The sequence below is a fragment of the Gopherus evgoodei genome, chromosome 8 (assembly GCF_007399415.2).
Source record: "Gopherus evgoodei ecotype Sinaloan lineage chromosome 8, rGopEvg1_v1.p, whole genome shotgun sequence".
Classification (NCBI taxonomy): Eukaryota; Metazoa; Chordata; order Testudines; family Testudinidae; genus Gopherus; species Gopherus evgoodei.
Window position 1 is genome coordinate 70,805,762 of NC_044329.1, and position 25,340 is coordinate 70,831,101.

General features: G+C 38.8%; 1 protein-coding gene across 6 annotated transcripts in view; it reads left to right on the top strand.

Moving 5' to 3' along the window:
- The window catches only part of VAV3 (vav guanine nucleotide exchange factor 3), a 248,589-nt gene that overhangs the window by 149,251 nt on the left and 73,998 nt on the right, over positions 1–25,340 (top strand). For 5 of the 6 annotated variants that reach the window (XM_030574176.1, XM_030574178.1, XM_030574177.1 and 2 more), the window contains 4 exons: positions 2,911–3,012; positions 5,467–5,567; positions 18,465–18,487; positions 22,308–22,353. In XM_030574176.1, coding sequence (XP_030430036.1) covers positions 2,911–3,012; positions 5,467–5,567; positions 18,465–18,487; positions 22,308–22,353 — 272 coding nt within the window. Of the gene's footprint in view, positions 1–2,910; positions 3,013–5,466; positions 5,568–18,464; positions 18,488–22,307; positions 22,354–25,340 lie in introns of those variants that run through there. The other variant, XM_030574181.1, reaches the window with a different exon arrangement.

Genomic DNA, 25,340 nt, shown 5'->3' on the forward strand with positions numbered 1-25,340 from the left:
GAGACATACATAATTCTAAAGACCTCAGTGTGAAAAGTAATTGGTTTTGTTAATAAAACATTTTAGTGAGGGGTTAATTTCATTTTTCCTTTTCCACTGGTATAGATTTACACAAAGGTTATCTAGAAACAAAGTATATTCTTAGCATATCAATGATCTTGTTTTTTTAGCATTATGTTAATCTAAATGTGATTTTTTTAAAAATGCTTGTTAGCTTTATATGGAACATAAAAATGAATAAGAATACTAATGCAGCCGCAACAAAGACAAAACTAATAACAAAACCCTGTAGTGGAGAAAAATATGCAGCGCAAACAAACTCCTTGAAATGGAAAGAGTTACAGAAGAAGAAAAACTGTACAAAATGCTAAATGATGTTGTTCTTCAAGTGATTGTTCATGTCCATTCCAACCAGGTGTGTGTGCACCTGGTGCATGCCAACTGGAAGATTTTTCCCTTAGTAGCGTCCGTAGGGTGGGCCTGGGCACCCTCTGGAGTGATGCCTTCATGGTGCCTAATATAGGGCCCTGCCAACCCTCCACCCCATCAGTTCCTTCTTACCATCAATGACAGTTAGCTGGAACTTCGTTCGCTCCTGCAGTAAGCGCTCTAGCATGTCTGATAACATATCATTTATATAGTTTCTCAGTTACTTAATAGTTGTTCCTTATAGTTATAGTTAGTTGGTTTGGGCCTCCCCCAACAACATTCCCCCTCCTGGGGTATGCCCGGTTCTCCAGGGTTTAAGCTCTGCAAGGCCTGTGGCAAATTTATGCCCAAGAGTGATCCTCACTCTTCCTCCTTGCGGTGCCTTGGTGAGAGTCCCCAGAAGGAGAAGTGCTATATCTGCAAGGGTTTCTGTCTCAGAACCCTCAAAGACCAGGAACTTCTGTTGATGGAGGCGGCATTGAGGCCACATTCCGACCCGGGACCACTGAACCAGCACTGACCACATCCTCATCGGTGCGCAGCACTCCAGCACCAACAGCATGTGAAACGGCCACAACTAAGGATTCTAAGGCTCCCCACCCCCCAGCACCGCCACGACTCGGGCCATTAGAAGTCGGCCTCAGCACGGCACCGCTCTCCATCCCCGGTGCTGGTAAAGAAGAAGAGACCGGTGAGCGGTCAGTCACCCTTCTCGAAACCTAAGGGGTCTGTGGTGTCCACGAGTGTGTCAGGACGGACCACCCCCTCCTCACTTCTACCTAGGGTCTCGTCGACTCCTGCTCCTGCCCATCTTGAAGAACAACAGTTAGGAGGAAGTGAGTAACCGTTTTTTCTTCTTTGAGTGATTGTTCATGTCCATTCCAACCAGGTGTGTGTGTGCCGCATGCACTCCAGCTCTGTTTCGCCTACACGGAGTGTCCTGGTGGTTCTGCAGCTGGTAAGACCGAGGGGCATGTTGAGGCCTAAAATGCGTGCGCTGGGTAACTGGCGTGTGGTGCCCCAGTGAGTGCAGAGTAGCCCTAGAGTCCTTCAAACTGTGAAGTCTCTTACCTGTTTTTTTCAGAGAAAAGGGAGGATCCCTCAAAGGAGAGGTCCTTTATGGTCTACTGGACCTTGTGGGGCAGTCCAGAGACCTGTAGCCAGGAGCCTTGCCTCATCACCACCCCTGTGGCCAGCGTGCGCAAGGCTGAATCCACCGTGTTCAGAGCTGCTTGCAGAGAGGACGGGGAAACTTAAACCCTGGAGACCCGGGCATACCGCAGGAGGGGGAACGCTGTTGGGGAGGGGAGGCCCAAACCAACTGATTATAACTATAAGGAACAACTATTAAGTAACTGAGAAACTGTATACACTATATGCTATCAGACACTGCTAGAGCGCTTGCTGCAGGAGCGAGCGAAGTTCCAGCTAGCCATCACCGGAGGTGTAAGAAGGAACTGAGGTGGTGGAGGGTCGGCAGGGCCCTATATTGGGCGCCATGAAGGCGCCACTCCAGAGAACACTCGGGCTGACCCTATGGACGCTGCTAAGGAAAAATCTTCCGGCCGGCGTGCACGCGGTGTGTGCAGACCTGGTTGGAATGGACATGAACAACACATCTCAAAGAACAACAGTTATGAGACAGTGAGTAACGGTTTTTGTTTTTTTTAAACCCTCAGCAAGGTAACAATGCAACAAAATTATTAATGCAATTTCTCTAAGCTAGTACTGCGTAAAGAGAAACAATGGGGAAGATAAACTAGCATATGATCACAACAGATCGTCTACACATGTTTATAGATGTATTAGTTCTGTAGGTACACGTTTCCCACAAGCAGGCTGATATTTTAACAGCATAACGAGAGGTCTTCCAATTTATTGGCTAAAGTAATGTATAGAGATATCTGTAGGCGTTAGAAAACTCATTCAAAGAACACTAGCTAAAAGAGCAGTAAATATTCTATAATTACTTTTGAAATAGCTTTAGTCATCTAATTTGTTGCTGGATAACTGTGACTCAACTCTATCCAGCATATGCTGCTCGCATTTTCTAATGTGGTGTTTCTCAGTCTGTGCTACATGGTCTTTGCTGATGATCCTCAGAACGAAACATTTTGAGACTCAAGCAGTGGAGAATTGGAAGGAGAGGCAGGTCCATGAGATGATCCTTGTCATAGAAAGTGGTCCTCAGAATAGAAAGGAAAAATCAGACTATAGTTCTGATATGTGTAGCTGTTTTCCCGGTTATTATGGTATCTAAGAAATGGATTATACTGTACACATTTTGGGAACAGGCTTGGATAATAAAATATTTTGTTTCATGGTGTATGGCACAGAGTGTGTCTCTTAGAGAAATATCAATGCAAAAATAAGGCTCACAGTGTGTGGATTCAGATTTCCTGTTTAGATTTGGTGCACTGTGTTCCCAAATTTCTTTAATTAAAAGCGTTTTATCATATAATATATTTTACTTTTCTCTAGATCCAACATAAGACCGGACAATGCAAATACAAATTTTCATGAGTTCAAAATGCACACCTTCATTCGTGTCACATCCTGCAAAGTCTGTCAAATGCTTCTGAGGTAAGTCTTTTATAGTGTAAAGTATTGACTTTAATTTAATTCAAGTACCTTGCTGGGAAAAAAGAGTATGGAAATGACATACATGGTGAGAGAACTGTTCAAGATCGACTATCTGTAAAAGAAACCTAACCTATGTGTTTTTGTTTTGGTATTGAAATTTTTACCAGACCTCAAATGAGAGCAGAAAGGCTATTTAAAATCTCATGCCTGCAACATTGTGACCCATCACTATCAAGCATCTTAGCACCACTCTTACCTCTTCTATTTCCTGATTCCAGCTCTTCATTTTTATATAAGTTGTTAGTAAGGCTGTCAAATGATTAAAATATTAATCGTGATATATTGCACGATTAAAAAAATAGTCACGATGAATTGCAGTTTTAATCGCACTGTTCAACAATAATAGCATGCCATTTAAATATTTTTTGAATGTTTTCTACGCTTTCAAATGTATTGATTTTAATTACAACACAAAATACAAAGTGTACAGTGTTCACTTTGTATTCTTATTTTTGATTACAAATATATGAATTGTAAAAAGATAGAAATAAAACAATATAAAATGAGATCTTACATGCTGATGATGAGTTCTGCTTGATAATGATCCAAGGCAGTGCGGAATGGACACACATTCATTTTCATCATCTAAGTTAGACGCCATCGACAGAAGGTTGATTTTCTCTTTTGGTGGTTTGGGTTCTGTAGTTTATGCATCAGAGTGTTGTTCTTTTAAGACTTGTGACAGCATGTTCCACACCTCATCCATCTCAGATTTTGGAAGGCACTTCAGATTCTTAAATCTTGAGTGCTTTAGCTATCTTTAGAAATTTCATATTGGTACCTTCCTTCTGTTTTGTCAAATCTGCAGTGAAAGTGTTCTTAAATTGAACAACATATAGTGAGTGGGTCGTCATCCAAGACTGCTATAACACAAAATATGGCATAATGCGGGTAAAATACAGAGAAGGGGACAAACAATTCTCCCCCCAAGGATGTCAGCCACAAATTGATTTAATACATTATTTTTTTAACGAGCATAATCAGCATGGAAGTATGTCCTCCTGGAATGGTGGTCGAAGCATGTACCAATGAACTTACTTCCCTAGTGGGTCAGACTTGGAATAAAAGTCATGGGTAGGCTTGAATCTAAACCCCATTTGAAATTCAAAGGGCTTCAATACTGAACTTATAATTTATGAGAGTTAGGGTATGTCTACACTTAGGGTTGCCAGCCATCCAGGTTTTACCTGGACAGTCTGGTTTTTGGCATCTGTGTGTGGGTGCCATTTAGAGCTGCAAGGTGCCCAGTTTTTTACCAGAAAGTCCAGTCGAAAAGGAGACCTGGCTGTATCCAGTCAAGTGTACTGACTGGACACCAAAAGTCCAGTTACTGTGGGGTTGGGGGAAGCGCCAGGTTATTAACCTTCACCAGCTCCAGCTCCTACCTGCATACAGGCTCCTTGTCAGGCTGCAGCAGCTCCCAGCCCCGGAGCAGAGGGAGCCCAGATGTGCGGGGGTGTGAGAAGGGAGGTGGAGACAATCCAGTGAGCAACAGGGGGAGGGGGAGAGAAGAATGAATGATGAGGGCAGGGCCCTTGGGGAAAGAGGTGGGGCAGGGGCCATGCCTCGAGGGGGTCTGGTTACCAGCAATTAGAAAGGTGTACTCTATCTATAATGCAATTAAAAACCCACGGTTGGCCCTTTGCTCGTGGGGCTTGGGCTAAGGGGCTGTTTAATTGTGGTGGAAATGTTCAGGCACGGGCTGGAGCCTAGGCTCTATGACCCTGCAAGGTGGGAGGCTTCCAGAGCAATTTAATACCTTCTTTGCCCAAGCCCTCTGAGCGCAAGTCAGCTAACATGGGCTGGCTGCAGGTGTCTAATTGCAGTGTAGGCATTCCATTCCTCCAGGAGAGAGTGCAGGGCTCTGTGAGGTGTGCTCAGCGGCTCTTAACATTCATCAACATCTTTCCTTGTACTTTTCTTTTTAATGGAAGGAGTTTCTAGTCAATAATATAGGTAATAAAATCTTCTATCCTGATAAAAAATTCCTCCAAAATGAATCCTATCTTAGTATGCATGTTCATTATACATTCCTATTGACATCAAATGGAGTATGGATCAATGATAGTATAGGGACACTGTGGTGTTTATAGTTGGTACAATTTTGGCATGTACCATGCCAAACCCCATTTTGTGCCCAATTGATATGAAGAATGTTAGTTCCCCTGGTTTACTGGTAGAATATCTGGCTCTAAATGTCATGAAGTTCTGAAAAGGAGACTGGAGTTCTAAGTTACCCATGATCTGTTGCCACTCTTCTTAAGCTTTTAGGTACAATCATTGTGCAGCACAGCAAATGACTTCTACTGCAATCTACGGTATTTTTTATGCTAATTATTTAATATACGGAGATTTTTATCACTTAATATATCACTATCTAATTTTACTTTACAGAGGAACATTTTATCAAGGCTATTTATGTTCTAAGTGTGGAGCTGGGGCACACAAAGAATGTTTAGGGAGATTAGACAATTGTGGAAGAGCTAATTCAGGTGGTAAGTCATTTTTATTGTTGGAATACTGTTTTTAATTGGGACGTAAAACTTGCTAGATATAATTAAGGTTTAATTTACCTCTAATTTGTGTTTATTGTAACATGCATACTTTTTAAACTACCATTTATAAGCACAATTAGAATTGCATTTAAAATTCATAGTGACTTTTATTCTTGCTAAACTGAAATGTAAGAGAGGAAAGAACTGGTGTAGGACATAGCAGTTTCCTTAGCCTGTGTTCCTGTACAGCAACAGATTGTTCTGGTTTTAATCATGAACTGCTCATAAGTAACATCTGTTATAAAGAAAATCATCCTTTGACACACCCCGCCCCCAATGTCTCCATCTCAGTCTTCCTCTTTTGCTCTCAGCTCCTTGAGCTATTTGTTTGTGCTGCCTCACCTTCCTCTCCTTGTTAATTCTCTCTCCAATCTCCTTGGTTTCCATGGTTCCCACACACTCCATTCAAAATGTTCTCACTAATGTAATTGATGGCTTACTACTGTCCACATCTAAGGACTTCATTTCTGTTCTCATCCCACCTGGTCACTCCTTCCCCCTGGTTTACTCCCCTACTTATGTTGTCTAGGCTTTCCTGATTCTCTTTCTACCTCTCTAATCATTCCTTCAATGTGTCTGTCTGAGGGTCTCCCTTCTTAAATAATTAAAATATATGGAGATATACCTATCTCATAGAACTGGAAGGGACCCCAAAAGGTTATTGAGTCCAGCCCCCTGCCGTCACTTGCAGGACCAAATACTGATTTTGCCCCAGATCCCTAAGTGGCCCCCTCAAGGACTGAACTCCCAACCCTGGGAGCAGGCCAATCCTCAAATCACTGAGCTATCCCCCCAATCGAAACAAACAGCGTATATGATCGTTTGCCATTAGAGATCTATACTCCCCGGGAACAGCTTTCTCTGTTTCCTCTGTTCAGATCCCGCAGAGCTTCATCCTTCTCTTTCCACTTTCATCTTATCCCGGGTACGTCATCCACTCTTGTGACTTACGCTACTGCCTCTCTCCTGCAACTCTCAAGCTTTCCCTTCCTCTGGCCTCTTGTCTCTCTCTTTAGTACTGCATCTCTGTTTATCTCTCTGAAATCTCCTCCTGGATGGACTACTGCTAACTAAAACTTGACAGAATTTTTCAACTATTTATTTCTATAGGAACTTTACAGGTTTACAGATCCATGCCATATAAATATCAGAAACAAAACAATAATCATTACAATGGTGAGCTTTTGCTTTTAGAGAAACATGATACAATAATATAGTCATCCCTATTTAACATGGTTACCCTATTACAGAGTAAGCATCTTTACATTGCAGGAGCATACACAGGAATAAAAATTTGGCCACCTTTTGGAGGGGCACTTTCTTTGCCCCAGATGGCTGGAGAAGCTTCCCTCCCACCTCTGTGGCTGGAGGAGCTGGTTTGCCCTGGGGCCGATGAAGCTTGCTCTCCTGGCCCTGGAGGAGTTCTGTGCCCACACTGATTGGGGAGTGGGCATGCCCCTGCTTTCTCTCCTTTCCGTATGCCCCTTCCGTGACATGTCATTTCTAGTGACTTTATTAAATTGAGTGAAATCTCTGACTACACATTTAACAAACCAGGTATGAATATCAAATATCAATATTAAAAGTATTGGACAGGTGTACTAGGACTTTTTTGGTGAATATATTTTGAGTATTGAATAAATAGTAACCACATGTCTAAGCATCTTTTTGTTGTCTAGAACTGGATAGAAATGTTAATTCCTCATCTTTCTTCCTTCCCTTCCTTCTTTCTGCCTACTCAATTGCTGTCAGTAATTCTGCTACCCTCCCTGTCAACCAAGCTTGTAACTTTAGTGTCATGTTTGACTCTTCCTCCATCCAGGCTCTCAGCAACTACTGTCACTTCTTCTGAAAAAAAAATCATGATGTTGGGAAATGTACATATGTTTGACAGAATTCTCCAAACATCCATAGAGCTCATTGGAACATTGGGAAAAAATTGTAAAAAATTTAACTGATAAAATATTTGCTATATTTTGTTGGGAAATTTTTTTTCATCTGAACTTTTCTGACCAGTTCTTTTTCTTACCTTTCTAAATCTGTTCTTTGCTCTCCAGTCTTACTGCTTAAAACCTTTTCTGTTGCTTGTCCATTTCTCACTTAGGCTGCAGTAATCTCTTCTGCTTTCTGACTTCATTACTTACAATCTATGCAAAATGTGTTTTATAAAAATGATATGGTCCAAGCAGTGGAAGAGATTATTTCTTTCTATGCAACCTTTCACTGGCCTTTGCTTTCAAGGCTCTGCACAAGCCTGTTTCTACCTACATCTCTGCTCTCATTTCTTCCAACTTTTCACTTTGCTATGCAAAAGTCTCCTTCCAAACTGCTCACCTTTAGTTTTCTTCTTCACTGTAAACTCCAGTTCAGGAAAGGATCCCTAATCAGGAGAGCATTTATGTGAGTGCTTACATGGGATTTAGTGTGTTCATGAGGGTTTTCCTGAATTCTGTGTCTTCTTACATGCTGTCCTAAGAACGGTTTCTCACTTCTTGTGTACCAAATGATCCATGTGCTTTTTCCATTGAAATCTCTCTCAGAAACATACTTCTTCCACAAAGCCTTCTAAGGATAAGCTGCCAAAGTCAGATTTTTAAATTATATCATCATTTTAGAATATATTTTAAAATAATCAAATGTAACTAATTGAAACAAACAATGTATACAATCTATTTACCATTAGAGATCTATACTCCCTGGGAACAGCTTTCTCTGTTTCCACTTTCTTCCCCATTCCCACCTTCACCTGTTAGCATTTTGCTCATATTTTTATCTTAATTGGATTACAGGCACCTTAAGGGAAGGGACGTCATATTTCAATTTGTCTGAAAAGTATTATATATACACATGGTGCAATGTGAATCAACAATAATAGTCATAATGTTTAGTTAACTCAGGTTCTCCGATTTTTCCTCAATTCTCCTGACTATACACTGAAGTAATGCTCTTCAGTTGCTGGAGGCAAAATAATCACACATGCTACTTCATGAATTAATGAACTGAATAAATTTTCATTTTACAACATCCAGAGATACAGTATGTTCTTTTTGATTTTATTTAGCATGTTTTACCTCAATTTTTTTAAACATAGAAGTACCATATGACTCTGTCATGAATCAGTGGTTGCTCAACATACGTTGGTGCAACTGGATTATGTAATTATAGCATATTACTTTATTTATTTTCATTTATTCTGATTGTTTAAATTTTCTTTCTCACCATTTGCCCTTTCCTTGCCTATATGAAGGCTCCCATGTTTCTGTACTTACTATACAAACTACAAACTTTTTAAAACAGAAGTACCCCCCACACACAAAGAATCAGAAAATGTGTTTTAAGACTGATCACTAAGGAGCAGGATGTGACTTCTTTAGTCTTCTGTTTCTTCTGTATCCTTTTGGGATGGGGTGACAAGAATTCAAAACAATAGTCCAGGTGAGGGTGTGTCATTATTTTATGTACTGGCATTCTAATATTTCGGTATTTTCTCTCTTCTTTTTAATATAGTTTAACATTTTGTTTTCCTTTTAGACCACTGAGCAGATGTTTTCACTGAGCTGTCTGAAATGATGCTTAGAACTTTCCCTGAGTGGTTTAAGGCCTTTTATAGTGTATTCCAAGCCTGTTAGAATCATAGAATATCAGGATTGGAAGGGACCTCTGGAGTTACTGAAAATTCAAAAAATAGACTTCTAGAGACAGATGAAACCTTAAGAATGACAAATTTAATGTGTCAGATTTAGATGATACACTGATGAGGAAGATGTGACTAAAATCTAAAAATAAATTACTACTATGTCAAGCAATGACTTATATGCAGACATATGCCAGTTCTTTAGATGTCTTGTTTCAAAGAAGGCCGATTCAATAGATTATAGAAGTTGCAATGATAAAGGTGCACTGGTAATCAGTTGAATTGCTGAATGGTGTAAAATGTCCAAATTCAGCCCCGGCTTTTCTTATTGTTATTCCTGCCCCTACTTCACTGAGCATCGCTTGTGGAAGTCCTGTGGCTGTGTTCACTTTCTCCGCTATCAGCTTATCCTTTCTTCCTGCAGTGCTGCTTTGTTCATGCCCAAGCAATCCTTTGTTTCTTCTGTAATTCACTTCCAATCCCCACAAGCTCTTCTCTACTCTTAACTCTCTGATCACATCCTCCTCTCTACCTCCCCTTTCTGCTTGTATTCTGACAGATTCCTTCAGTGAGGTTGTATAGTTGTAACAAAGCACAGATTTTAGCAAATATGTATATATTTTCATTACAGGAGCATTTATAAGGGCATACTGGTTCCCAATTTAATGGCTTTTGCGAATATGCACCTAACTTTGTCCAAATCAAAAACTTAGGGTACTCAAAATATATTATCCACACTGCTTGTACTCACTAGCTTGAACTCTCCACCACTACATCACAGGCTGGTATTTCTTCCCTCACTCCCTTCCTTTACTGTCCTTCTTTTCACCAGCATCTAAAGTTAAGCTCTTCAAACATCTTTCCACCTCCAGTCCCTAAGCCTGTCCCTGTCACATATGCATTGCTGCTCAGAACAGGGGATAGGAGGGCCATTTCACCTTGATTTCCAGTCTGGTATTGTGGGATCTTCCTATCACCAGAGGAAGGTGATGCTATATGAATGGAGTGAAGAGTGGGATCTAGGGCAGCAGCACTCCTTGGGGGCCAGGGAGCGGGAGAGCAGGGTGGGATTCTCCCTGTGCTTTTTGAAGAAATGGGGAGAAGCTGTGCCACCTCATGTTCCCCCTTTCATTGTTCACGTAACAGGAGTCAGCTCTGTGGGCCTTACAGTTTCTTGACGTTCCTCAGGACTACCCTAGAATGCCAATAACTGAGCTTGATTCCATTTTAATAATCTAAATCAGGGGGAATACCAATCTGCTTTATTACATTATCATAATTCAACCAGACCACCCCTTTTGCTATATCTTTCCCATTAAAATAGGATTGAGTGTCTCAGACAATTGTTTCCTGGTTGCATAGACAATTTAATCTTTCAATGAGATAAATCCCTGAGAATAGGCAAAAGTATCAGAAATATTTGATAAAATAAAGTAAAATCCATGACAGCCTCTTGTTTATAGCTGTCTCCAGGTTCTCCAGAGAATAGATGTTAGAATCGTCTCAGATTCAGACATAGATAAATAGGAAAAATCTTAACTGGCATTTTTACAGTGTGCTGTAGCTAGGCAGATCTGAGCACCCCAAATTTGCTACTCGAACAACTGGACCATTTCACACTGTCATCTTTTAGTAAACAAATGGCGTCAGGAGAAGTGCTCTTCCACTTGAGCTCTGATTAAAATACAATTTTATTGTATATTACTTGATAAAAGTCTATTGTCATTTGCTCCTTATCAGACCAAACAAAAACCACAAAACAAGCTAGCCTCTGCTTGATTCCTTTTTCATTTAAATTCCTCTATTTCAGATTGTTCTGCCTGAGAAAGAGCCAAATAGACTGAGATGGAAAGGGTATATAGCTTTCATATGCATGGATAGTATGTGATTACTTGTTAAAAAATGTTAGAGGTGTATAAACTGTAAATGAAAGAAGCTACTTTTTATTATAAGAGATTTGTACAAAAGTACATGTGCTACTTGTATAGATTTTCGTATGTTGCAGCACATAATTTTTATATCTCATGGGATTATTCATAATCAAGATGGGTTTCTGACGTGATATAAAACCAGCAGCTTTCCCTATTTACCTTTCCCTGGCTTGTTCAGTAGCTGCAGATTTGCCAGCTGTCCTCCAAAGCCACCATATCAGCAGCATTGACCAGCAAATGTTCAAGTCCCAAAACGCTCATTGGAGAGTTGCTGTTTCTTCTTTAACTTAAATAATATTGTTCAGCCTTTGTTGAATTAATGATCCATACTGAGCTTGAATAACAATTACTGTGGGATCAGGGTATTTTGGGGCAAAGTCCTGTCCTGGGCAACTGCTGGTGCTACTTCTAACACCTATCTATATACAATGTAAGGTTACATGCCCTCAATGTGAGCCATAAGGAACAGATAGCCCCATTCCTCCTTTTAGAGTAGACTACTTTACATTTTCTACATTTTAAAAATAAAAGTTAAAATATTTTAAAAAGAAGACAGGTATTCCCCTATTGTATCCCCATATTTCACTGTTCATTTAGTTAGCATGTAAGCCCCAGTTGCTCTGCTATATAACTGAAGATTAAGCTATTCCCACTTAGACTCTTCTTAGACTTTAAGGCCAAGAGAGACCATTGTGATCATCTAGTCTGACCTCCTGCACATTGCAGGCCCAGAATCTCACCCACCTGCTCCTGTAATAGATCTGTAATCTCTGGCTGAGTTACTGAAATCCTCAAATCATGATGTAAGGAATCCAAGTTACAGAGAATCCACCATTTACTCTAATTTAAACCAGCAAGTGACCCATTCCCCATGTTGCAGAGGAAAGTGAAAACCTCTCAGGATTTCTGCCAATCTGACCTGAGGGAAAATAACTTCCCAACCCCAAATATGGCAGTCAGCCCTTGAGCATGTTGGTGAAACCCATCAGCCAAACACCCAGGAAAGAGTTTGCTGTAGTTACTCAGAGCCCTCCCCATCTAGTGTCCCATTTCTGGTCATTGGAGATATTTGCTACTAGCAGTCACAAATGGGCTACATGCTGTTGTAGGCGATCTCATCATACCATCCCCTGCCAAAAAGATGAGTCTTCAAAGATGTTTTAGAAGTTGAATAGTAAGTCAGAGAATCCAATTTGTTAGGAAGAATAAAATCCAAATCTTTATACAATTATCAAGTTCAGTCTTTGAAACCACTTGGGTTTTTTGCCCCCATTACTTCCCTTGGTAGGCTATTCCAGAACTCCAGATAGCTAGAAACCTTTATCTAATTTCAAGCCTAAACTAGTTGATGGCCAGTTTCTATCCATGTGTTCCTGTGCCAACATTGGCCCTTAACTTAAATAACTCCTCTCCCTCCTTGATGTTTATCCTTCTAATGTATTATACAGAGCAGTCATATCTCTCCCCAGTTTTCATTTGCTTAGGCCAAACAAAGCCAAGTTTCTTAAGGCTCCTCATCTAGGGTAGGTTCCCTAATCTCCTAGAATTCCTTCTCTGCACCTGCTTATAGCAAAACTTCTTATTTGCACTGTTAAATTTCATCCCATTTCTATTATCCAGTTTTTCAGCATCTTGTATAAAATTCAAGTCTGCCTCCTTATTGGCAATACCTCCCAACTTCGTATCATCTGCAAGTTCTGCTTGGGCTCGAGCCTGGGCTCTGAAACCCAGCCCGGAGGAGTAGGCAGGGGGGTGCTTAGCCTGAGCGAGAATGTCTATACTGATATTTTTAGCCTTGTAGCACGCGTTCCATGAGCCCAAGTCAGTTGACCCAGGCTTTGAGACTCGCTGCTTGAGGCTTTTTTTTTTTTTTCAGTGTGGCATACCCTCAATGGCTACGTTCTCCTGTTTGTAACCAGTCCATATTTAAATTAAAATTTTCTTTTGTAAAAATTCTTCTGGTGGACATTGTGACCTTATTTTATATAGCAGCAGTGTAGGAACTAGTTTGTCTTGCTTTGTTGCCGGTTTGGATGCTTTACAAAAATAGTGATATGTAGAGATTACGAAAATGCAGTGCTAAAAAGATGAGTATTCAAAGATGTTTTAGAAGGTGAATAATAATTCAGAGAATCCAATTTGTTAGGAAGAATAAAATCCAAATCTCTATAAAATCAAATGGTACTGTCCTTACTCGAGAAATTCTCCAAAGGCCTTCTGAACAAGAGTGGAGGTTATGAATCCCATAATATGGACCAATAATTTTTCCTGATATGAAGAATCATGCTTGTTATGAGTTCTGCTTACTGTGTAGGTTGCAAAATATTTTAAAGTTAGCATGCTGCCTCACTGAAGGTAGGTAAAGTTTTCTCAGTGCTAGACTAAAATGTTTACAGATCATTGTTCCTTTGAGGAGTCTACAGGCACAATTCTGTGCAAACTGTGAGTACTTAAGGGAAGTAGAGGAAGATCCACAAATTATTAACTGCAGTTATCGAGGAGGAATGTGATCAAAAGAATGTGGAAGCATGTCAAGATCTTCGTCAAAAGATATTGGTGATATCCTGAAGAACAGGGAGTACTTGCGGCATCTTAAAGACTAACAAATTTATTTGAGCATAAGCTTGCATGGGCTAAAACCTACTTCATTAGATGCATGCACTGGAAAATACAGTAGGAAGATATATATACACAGAGGACATGAAAAAATTAGTGTTCCCATACTAACTATAACAAGGGTAATCAGTTAAGGTGGGCTATTATCAGCAGGAGAATAAAAACCTCTGTAGTGATAATCAGGGTGGCCCATTTCCAACAGTTGACAAGAAGACATGAGTAACAGTAGGGAAAAAAATAGCATGGGGAAATAGGTTTTACTTTGTGTAATGATCCATCCACTCCCAGTCTTTATTCAAGCCTGGTTTAATGGTGTTAAGTTTGCAAATTAATTCCACTTTTGCAGTTTCTCATTGGAGTCTGTTTTTGAAGTTTTTTTTTGTTGGAGTATTGTGACTTTGAGATCTGTAATTGAGTGACCAGAGAGGTTGAAGTGTTCTCCAACTGGTTTTTGAATGCTATAATTCTTGACGTCTGATTTGTGTCCATTTATTCTTTTGCATAGAGACTGTCCGGTTTGGCCAATATACATGGCAGAGTGGCACATGATGACATATATCACATTGATAGATGTGCAGGTGAACAAGCCTCTGATAGTGTGGCTGATGTGATTAGGTCCTATGATGATGTCCCCGAATAGATATGTGGACAAAGTTGGAAATGGGCTTTGTTGCAATAATAGGTTCCTAGGTTAGAATTTTTGTTGGGTGGTGCGTGGTTGCTGGTGAGTATTTGCTTCAGGTTGGGGGATGTCTGTAAGCAAGGACTGGCCTGTCTCCCAAGATCTATGAGAGTGAGGGATCATCCTTCAGGATAGGTTGTAGATCCTTGGTGATGTGCTGGAGAGGTTTTAGTTGGGGGCTGAAGATGTGACGGCTAGTGGCGTTCTGTTCCTTTCTTTGTTGGGCCTATCCTGTACTAGGTGACTTCTGGGTACTTTTCTGGCTCTGTCATTCTGTTTCTTCACTTCAGCAGGTGGGTATTGTAGTTGTAAGAATGCTTGATAGAGATCTTGTAGGTGTTTGTCTCTGTCTGAGGGATTGGAGCGGTTGTATCTTAGAGCTTGGCTGTAGACAATGGATTGTGTGGTGTTGTCTAGATGAAAGCTGGAGGCTACCACTCTGAAACTTGTCACCATGCAAGGTGATAGCCTGGAAATTTTTCCTGAAATTGCAATATGGGTTCATAGTTTGATTACTGTGAACTTCCAAGATAAAGCTGAAAGACAACTGTGAGTCTAAGATGATAAACTATGGAAATGCTAAGAATGGAAATGAAAATTTTAGAGCCAGAAAAAAGAGAACTTTTGCCTAATAGGGAGGGCATTGTAGGACATGAGTAGGAATAATTCTGTGCAGATGAAGCAAGGAATCTGCTCTTGAACTCCTAATCAGAAAGCCATGGGGAATTGATTCACATAAAGATCTGATGCAAAGTTTCCTGGATATACGGAGAGTGAAATTGAATAGACCTAAGGTTTTTCCTACCTTAAAATAGTAATGATTTCACTTTGTTGGAGACTATAGATTTTGCTTCAGCAGTTTTCTTCTCACCATAATGAATGAGATTTGTATATATATGCTGCAGATAAACAAGGCTTTTTTGGCAATATCGATATCAGGTGGTTAGTTTCACTGTGTTCTATAGACATGTCGAAGGGGCTTCTTGAGTTAAATTTCACATATAACAGTTCAGTGTATGCCAGTGTTGGCAAAGTTTTAAGGTCTAATTCGGACATGGAGTAAATAGATGAAATACTGTCAACTTCAGTAAAGTTGCATTTGCTTATGCTGAGTTTGAATTTGGCCCTCAGTCTTTAACAACAAAATCTCTGCTGGTTTGAGGTAATGGAGTAGTATAGTATTTACTTTGAACCTAAATATCATGAATGTGACCTATTACCATAAATACTTCTCTCAGTAAAAGTCGTAGGTACCTATCAGGGGTGTTTATAGCCTTTCTATGTTACAGGTTTTTTGCATCTCTCTGAATCCCAGATATTAGAAGTTAATCATTCAACTTCTCTTTCTATATCAAATCACAACATTGGGTTACTGAACTCACTTTATCCTAGTGAACTTTGAAACTCACTCCAAGATTAGTGTTTATGATATTCATAAAAAAGCAGCAATAAGCCACAGCCGCTATTAAGACAAGGTGCTTTCTTCACTCAAAAGCAAAACAGTTCACAGGACTTTCATGTGTCATCCATAAAACCCAAGTCTCCTCCTATAAACTCTCCCACATCAGGACAGAAAGGCACCTAGTGCGCTCTAATATTTGAGACATATGGGGACTGAAGATAAAACACTAACAGAACTGATGATTGGAAATGAACTTTTATAACGATTCCATTTTCATGGTACTTAGTTCAGTTTTGAAATCATTTATAATGCCAAGGTAGTGATACTATACAGGAGTAAAGGCCAAAAAGGTAATTGCATTCTTACCCTCCTGCCCTTACCATAAGTTGGCATTTTCAAAGGAGTCCAAGTGAGTTAAGTGCCTAAATCCTATTGAATTTCAGTGGGATTTGAATACTTAACTCCCTTGGGCTCCTTTGAAAATCTAATAATAATCTCTTCAAAACTATTCATTTGCTTCTCCCTCTCTCCCTACTCTTTTACTACACAAAGATGAATGAATATTTTTGGAAAGGCTGAAAAAAAATCTTTACAACCTTTTTTTAAAAAAATTCTCTTAGTGTGACAAAGAGAGTTTTCCCTGGCATTCCATCAATGAGGGGAAAATTATACTGCTCCTACTTGGTAGCATTCTGTCCTTCCAGTCTCCTGCTGCGATTTCTTGGTTCATGTTCTTGTTGTCTGTTTTTTTTAAATAAAATGTTAGTAACCAAGAGATTTGTTCCGTATAATAAGAACCATCTTGGATACATTTTTTAGCTTTAGCAAATCAAAATGTTTAGATTTAAAACTTCATATTTGGCTCATTCAATATATGGTCCTTGGTAAGCAATGTGTGTTTTGCCACTGGGATGCTCTCCTGAGGACACTCAGAACCATAAACCACTGTGTTCCCTAAGTGAGGGAAACTAGAATGTTTTTTTGCTCCCTTTCTGTTTTGCAAAGTCCAATGTCTTTGCCTCAAAAGCCAGATGACTTCATGGGGGTGTTGACTCTGTTCCCCCTCTGTTGCTAGTTAGCTTGATTATAGCTCATCTTAATTAATTAGTCTCTTAGAGTTGATATGGCTACTTCCACCTTTTCATGTTCTGTATCTCCTTACTATGTGTTCCATTCTATGCATTTGAAGAAATGGGCTGTAGCCCATGAAAGCTTATGCACAAATAAATGTGTTAGTCTCTGAGGTGCCACAAGTATTCCTGTTCTTTTTTTTTATTGCTTTGTTTATTCTATATGCAAATGTACTTTTATTTCCTCTACCTGTAATCAAGCCAGTCAGACAGATAAATCCACATTTATCTGTCTAGGGCTGGTTTGATTTATGCACTATTTCTAAAATACATTTTAAGAACATATTGCCAGGACACACACACAATTCTTTATACATAACCCGTACATAGATCATGCAGTAATATTCGCGACCAACATATCACCAGTTTTTATGACATCTTACTCAGTACACTTTTACAGTACAATAATAGTGTATACAATCAGTTGATTCAATTGCTTATTCTTTGGGGTTCAGATCCCCCCCCCCACAAGGTATCTGGACCCTGATTGTCACACTAGTATTTGAAAAAGTTTGGAAATTGTCTATGGTTGTAAACTAAACACTGGACATGTGCAATACATCATTTTCCTTACTAGACATCAGGAGTGGACCTGGAGAATGCCACATAGAAATAAACACAGGTGTGTGATAAGGCAGTAAAATAAAATCTAGGGTGCAGTGATGTGTTTGTTAGAAAGTATGCTGATCAGATCACAAACTCCATAATCTCCTCCCCATTCCCAAAATCCTTGCTGGGTTAATAGAAATGTGTGGTGCTCTGTATGCACACAGCTTTAACACACTGATGCAGCCATTCTGATAACCCACAAGAGTACCTTTTTTTATCCTTTTCTCATGCTGCTTTTTTTTTTCACTAAAAGAAAACAAGAAAATTCATTGCAAAAAACCCCCTCCTACAGTATGTTAGTGCAGTGCTACTTGAGAATTTAAGTACATGAATCCCAGGAAACTTCAAAGCTAAGGTTCTCACCACAACCAGTAGGCAAAACATTGAACTGATTATACAGCAATATAGAATATTATTAGGTGCAAAGGAATTAGAGGAAGTTTAAATTACAGTTGCAATAGGAATCTTAATTATAGAATTTCCCAAAAGATGTATGTGGTTACATAGTGTTTTTGAAACTCGGAAGAACCATTTATAAAGATTTAAATGATTTGATTGTTTGGCATACAACTGTTGGAAAGTTCAGCATAACTCAGAAACAGGCCATTTATAGCGTTGGTTCAGTGCTACCTGACAAGAGCCAATCAGCTCTAAGAACACAGTTTGCAAAACAATAACTATCTTAGCTCCAGGGCTGTTGGACCATATTACAGGTATCAGTTAGTAAAACAAAGCAGTAGTGTGTTCTCGTGCAGCGCAGCACAGACAGAGATTACTATATAAAAGAACAGATTGACAGGCACTGATAATGCCCATTTTTACTTTTGTTTCAGAACATGGAACCCTGAAACATGAGGTAAGGATTCATTTTCAATTTTTATGCGATTTATTTTTTTGATGGCTTACAAATTGCTCATTTACTGCATATGGCTGTGCCAGTGCAATAAATAATGTACTTTTCTGCAGCTAACTTGTATTTATTTAGAGTTATGCAAACTCTGGCAGTAGAAGTGACTCCATGTACATGAACTAACAATTAGATATATCTCTATTAAATTGCAGAGGATTAACCTAATTTTCATTGAGATTTTCAGTGTTTGGGATACTGGGAAGAATGTAGGTTTTCTTAAATTGTAGGGGAAAAGTAAAACAATGTTGTTAATTTAACTCAGAATATCAGTGATCACAGTTCTCCAACGCTTCTAGGCCAAATTTGGCAACAGAGATAAAACTACCCTCAGGTAAGTTTCAGCAAATTCTGCAATAATAAACTACTGTGGACTAATAAATCTGCAATTCTTCAGCCTACAGTAAGCTGCAAAATTTGCAGTGGAATACTGACTTTTTACATAACCCTGTTCTTTCTTAGTGTCACTCAGCAACTATGGGATTTGCTTAATTCTGACAGGACAGTAAAATGAACTACTAATGTCGAGAGAGGTTAGTCGATACGCATGATGTGTCATGACAAAGCTCTAAGAATATTGCAAATCACAGTGAAGTATCTCGCTGCATATTGTTGATATCTTTCCATTATGGTACAGGAAGAAGTAAAAGTCCTACTTCCCACTAACTTTGACAAAATACAGACTGTTTTAAACCCAGGACACTACATTGTGTTTCCAGCATCCATTTTAGATCAGTGGATGTAAATTCATTCTGTAAGCAGGCATTACGGTTATGAGCACCATATACATTTGTATAATGATGATAATTTTACCTATTCAGGTTTGTGATTGTCTCTACTTGCATGCTGTCCTGCCATGACTCAGGTTGGCAATGCACATCAAAAGAAAACTATTACTATTATAAAAATATAATGACAGATTAAGGCTGACTGCTAATAAATGTTACATAATTAAGACTGTGTATTCTCAGTCAGATCCTAGGATAGTGCATATTTTTAGCTAGTTTCCACTGTCAAATTGCTATTTGGAAGTTCATGTGTTAAGAGACCTGTTTAAATTTCCTTAAAACCTATCAGAGGAATTAATAGAACTCCACTGACAATTGGTTTTGTTTTACACCACTTACCTGAACAGAAGTGTTATATACAGGTCTGTCATCTTTAGTAATGTTAATGTTGTATAATCTAGTGGCTAAATGAATTGTAAAAGGAAATCTAGGACTGAAAATATAAGCCCTCTGTACTGGGCAGGTAACAGGTTTTTTTACTCCCTTGACTTATGGAGAATTTCATGGAGGATATCGTTTCTGTCACATATAGCTTAGAAAACCTAGCGCTTTGGATAATTAAACTGTAATGTTAGGGGCCCCAGATGGTTGAGGTGACTGGTAAATAGATACAGAATCTTTCACCTGGGTGGCTCCATTAAATGTTAAGATCTGGCACAGATCACCTTGTGATAACTGTTCAGTGGCCTATGTGTAATGAGATGGTGAATTCAGTTCAGCTCAACCCCTAGTGGGCAGGTGTCCATATCATAAAACAACTCTTGTAGTTGACATTAGTTTGCCCTATTTTGATAGGTTTATGGGATGGGGAGGGATTTAATGGGTATAGAACCCCTCGGTTTTCCTTAAGGGGATCACACATTATAAGAATTAAAAAACATTGACAGAACTCTGAGGGGAGGAGGGAGGAGTGGTTTACGGTTAAGTAGAAGACCTCAGTTGCCAATTCTATGAGCTCACTTTAAAATGTCTGTTGCATGTGCTCATTTTAATAGAAACCCCACCAGCAGCTTGCTTACCTTACCTTCTGCCATGTGCTGTTTGTTTGTTTTACATTTTAAATCTCTCTGTAAATTGTTAAACATGAACATCTTAAACACCAAAACTATAGCATGGTTTGTTTACTTACAAGTCTGTTGATCATTACACATGGCATACAGTATTGAAGAATCTATAAACAGATTGCTTATGGTATGTTATGGACAAGGTTGCCAGAAATGAGTAAAACTACCAGTGATGAACATATGTGGCTGGATGAGATAATATTTATCCTAATTCTATTTTATTCTTCCTCTTCGCATGCCTCTTCCTCTAACTTGATTCTTGAGATTTTTGTAAGAAAAAATTCCTCTCCTGATGAGGTTTCTGTACCTTAATTTTAATGAGAATGTAAAATTGGAGCCTTATTCTCATTTGTGCCATGACTCCTTTAAATGGTTCTGGCAGTATAAAGGGGACTTAAATGTATTTAATATGTCTTTAAAGTCCCTTTGTGCTGCCAGAGTGGTATAAAGGGGACTTAGTGTAAATGAAGATCAAGTTTTAAAGAAAAGATGAATTTATGTTACAGAAAATGTGACAATCTACTGAAAATAATGATAATATAAGGTGAAGCATTCAGTATGTTTTCACACCCTCCCAACATTTACTTCCTTGGATATTTTTTATGCCCTCTTCTTTCCTTTAGTATATGTAATTTTATTGTTACATTGATAAATTATCACAATATTTTTTTCCAGTTCAGCCATGGAAACATTTTGCAACCCACTACAATAACTTCTCCTCAGCTTTCCCAGCTTTCCCCTCACCCCAAGCTTATGGCTCCTCTCCTCTCTGTGTCAGTGTGAATAAACAATACAGTCTCAATTTAAAAAAAACAACAACCCTGATTGCACCCTTTGTTTTTGCTCTGCTTGGCTTGAGTGAAACATTGTGATTTGTATGAGCCCTCATGCAAGCTACTAATTAAAACAAGTAGCAGGAGGAGATGACTAACTTACAGATATACCTTATTATGCACTGAAGTTCCTCAGGGCTTATTTAAAGGCAGAGGTCTGTGCAATTGGTACAAATCAGCACTTGCCAAATAAGAAACCATCATATTTGTACAGTGTACTTGGGATTTCATATAGCTCCAGTTTGCCTAAACTAAACTTAAAAAAAAATAGAACAAAAGTTTATTACTTCATGTTTTTTAAAAAAAAAAAATACTCATTTGAGAGATGTGACAGGCATTGTTAACTATAAGGAGCTTTAGTACAAAGCAAGAACAGTCTAAGTCTCCCACCCTATTGAAATTGCAACTTCATTCACATGCATTCTTGCTGCTGTTCTAGTCCTGGATCTTCCCTGAGGCAGACAGTGCCAAACTGTGTGGTGTATTTTTCTGCTATAAAATAGGTTGAGTTATTACAATCATTTTCACATGTGATCTCAGCGGAGTTTGAACCCAGATGTCAAGAGGTGACAGGCTAACACATGAACCTTTTTGTGTCACTTGCACCCCAACAATAAATATTAATGCATGATATTTCTGTATTAACCCCACTGTATGATGGAAGAGAACTTTTTAAAAATTAGCTTTGCCTAATAGACTACAAACACTAATTTAGTTGAGAGTTACAAACAACTTGGGAGTGGAAGTTGTTCGTAACTCTAAACAAAACGTTATAGTTCTTTCAAAGGTTTACAACTGAACATTTACTTAATACAACTTTGAAACTTTACTATGCAGAAGAAAAATGCTGCATTCACTTAATTTATTTTTAGTAGTTATGTTTAACACAGCACTGTACTGAACCCCCCCCCCCCACCGCCCTTTTTGTCTCTGCTGCTCCTTGTTTGTATATTTCTGATTCCAAATGAGGTGTGTGGTTGACTGGTCAGTTCATAACTCTGATGTTTTTAACTCTGAGGTTCTACAGTACTTAAAAATGAAAACCGGTTTATACATGTCTTTGACTTGTATTTTTGCTTTGCAGAAAAGAACCAATGGAATTCGAAGAAACTCCAGACAGATGGACTCAGGTTTGTTTTATATCTTCTATTAATTACCCTTTTGAATTAAAAAGGCAAAAGAAAGCTTCAACTATAACATCATGCTGTATCATGATCAACATTACACTGCACGCAGTGTTGAGAACACACTGCATATTTTTCTGTTGGGAACCTAAAGTTTTGCAGATCTAAATCAATGGCTTGGCTGTGTTTTCATAGATATGGTCATATGACTGACTGAACTCCAGGTTTTTTATATGCATGTTTATAAGCAGTGCTTGTTCAGCTTTGTTTGCGCATTGAAAAGCCTCTGGGCTTTTGGTTAGCAGTTTCTCCACATTTGTGTACTTTGCTGTTAAAAACAGGCAGCTGCGTATAAAACTTAGTTTCTGATTCTGCAGAGTTCTCGATGCTTTCAACCTGCCTTGGGATTTACCTGTGCATTGCTGGACTGGACTTTAGCTGCTCTCCAAAAAAGCTATAAATAGTCTGTAATTTTATATACACCTTCATAAAGGCTGTATTTTTCACTATAGTCTGTTAGATGTTGTTATAGAATCGTGGACACTGGCTCTTAAGAAAATTAAGGGTTTAATTACAAACTATGTACTAGCATCTCCTCTGGAGACCAATTATTTGTCTGAATAGAATATTCAATAGATCTATGTAACACTGACATTTTTTAAAGTAATTATTCGATTGTCTTTTGTATGTTTCTTTTCATAGTTTAATTACTGGAGATTTGTTATGCATATGGTAATAGCTATTCTTAATAAAACTAAGTTATTGTTAAATGTTTCTTAATGTAGACACCCGAGAACAGTTTGAGTAGAACACTAAATGGGCTAGCAGCCTTGCACCATCTCAAAACCTGGTGAAGCTGTGTGTTTGCTGAGGAGTAAGTGTGGTGGTTAGGCTGCCATCGTTCCAAATGTTCAGCTGCACAGGTTCTAAAGGTTGTAACTACTTGAAACAATCCACACCCTTCTTACTCATGTCAGATTATGAGATGTTTTAGAAGCCTTACAGTTGCTTTGTTGCCTCTAGCCAAAGCTTGCGTCACTCTGCACTTAGGTCAGTCTGTATGCCTTTTTACTCAAGGAAACTTGAAGCCATTTAAAACAAGTTTAACTTTTGATATGTACTGCTGTCAGAAGGTGCAGCATAAAGAGTAACAAGCCATTGGCCTAGTGGGGCTATTGTCATTTACTCATTCAATTATATAAACTGATGTATTAGGTGTATTGTTCCTGTGTGTGAGCTCTCATTTAGGCCCACATTTTTAAACTTAGCTGTCTACTGTTAGGCGCTCAAGTCCCTCTGTAGGCACTTTAATGCAAGTAACTTGAGCATTTCCAGCTCCCACTGAAGTCAGTAATTATTGAGATCCCTTATTCAGGAAGGTGGCTTAAGCCCGTGTATAAATGCCACTGAAGCAATGGGATTTAAGCACATGCTTAAGTGCTTTCCTCAATCAGGGCCTAAGTTATTAAGGCCCAGATTCTTTGAATAACTTATTCTGGAGGTTGAAGTCTATTCAACATTAGTATTGATGTCAGACTCTGGTCCTCAATTGTTTTTTGGAAGCCAGTGGAAGTTCAGGACCTCTGAAAATCATTCTGCTATTTTTTAGGTACCTAAGTTTATATCCCCTGGTTGAAAATGTTGATCTTGAATCTTCATACTTCTGCAAAATTGATTCTGCTATTACATATCTTTGAAATAAGAGCTAACAAAATATAGCTGAAAACTACATATTGATCACATTCTTCTGTATAAGCAATGTGGCAATTTTCAAATTAAGTCACAATGGCAAGGCAATCCCTATCTTATTTGTATCCTTCTAGCACACAGTCTTGGAGGCTCCTGCAATAATCTGGTCAAGTTAACATTTTAAAACAAGAACATCTATGAGTTGAATCCTGGCATCTTTTTTGCATTTTCTAAATGTACTGTTGACTGATAGTGTTTCCATCAGATAGCAGCATCTATCTCTCAAGGCAATGTGCAATCAAGAGAACAACACTTGTAAGGGACAAATCATTTATTTCAGACATGCATTACTACAGTGATGCTAGTATCTTTTCAAGAACACAGGATCTAAATCTCTGAAAATCCTAGCACTATTATGATATTTCTGTTGAAAGTGATAGTCAAGGTCAAAGTTACCAATTAAATTTTAATACGCAGGCTTTAAAAATTGCCTAGTCTAGTACGTGTTTGAGAGGTCTGCTGTGTTTTGCTCCCCACAGTGTTATAATACTGAAGCCTGGGCCATATTTTTAACAAAGCTGATATTTGCGGTTTTTCAGTAGCATGTCCTTGCCATGTCCAAATATTAGTTGGTATCAGCAATAGATACTCTGTGTAATCATCACTTTTTTTTTTTTTTTTTTTTGCAAATCTGCTGTAGCCTCCCTCTATTCTGTTTCTGGCTATTTTAAAAATAAGAGTTGTCATGATACGCCCCAACTTAATAAAAACTAAGTTGTCTTTGGAGTGTAAGGAACAAATTCTGTCCCGGATTACACTTGCAATCCCCAGTGACAGGGATTTAGATCAATTAAAAGGTTGGAGGGGAGCCTGTGGGCAGTATATGTCCCTAAGGAAGTAACAATTAGTGTGAAGGTATTGGAATTTTCACATGGCTTAAAGTAATTCTACTTCTTTTCTGGCAAAGCTCTTACTTTGGTTAAGAAAGATCCCTAGCCCAGCTGTGCTGCCCTATAAACAATAAATGAATAGTGCCTGTTTTTCTCTTTAAAGATTATGTGGTTGTATTTGGCAGATTCCTTTTAGAGTTAAAGATATTCACTTGTCACTCTTTCTGCTTCATAAGAGGAAAGGATAAGAGACGGGGCCAGAGGGGCAAACAGATAAGGAAGGGGAGAAGCTGGTAGCAGGTGGAAGAGCCAGCAGAAAGGGAGTGTACCTAGACCTGTGCAAAAGAAAAGCAAACTGAAAAGCAAAATCATATGATCTACTGTTTGACTCTTTCCCCATGCCTTGTGGCATTC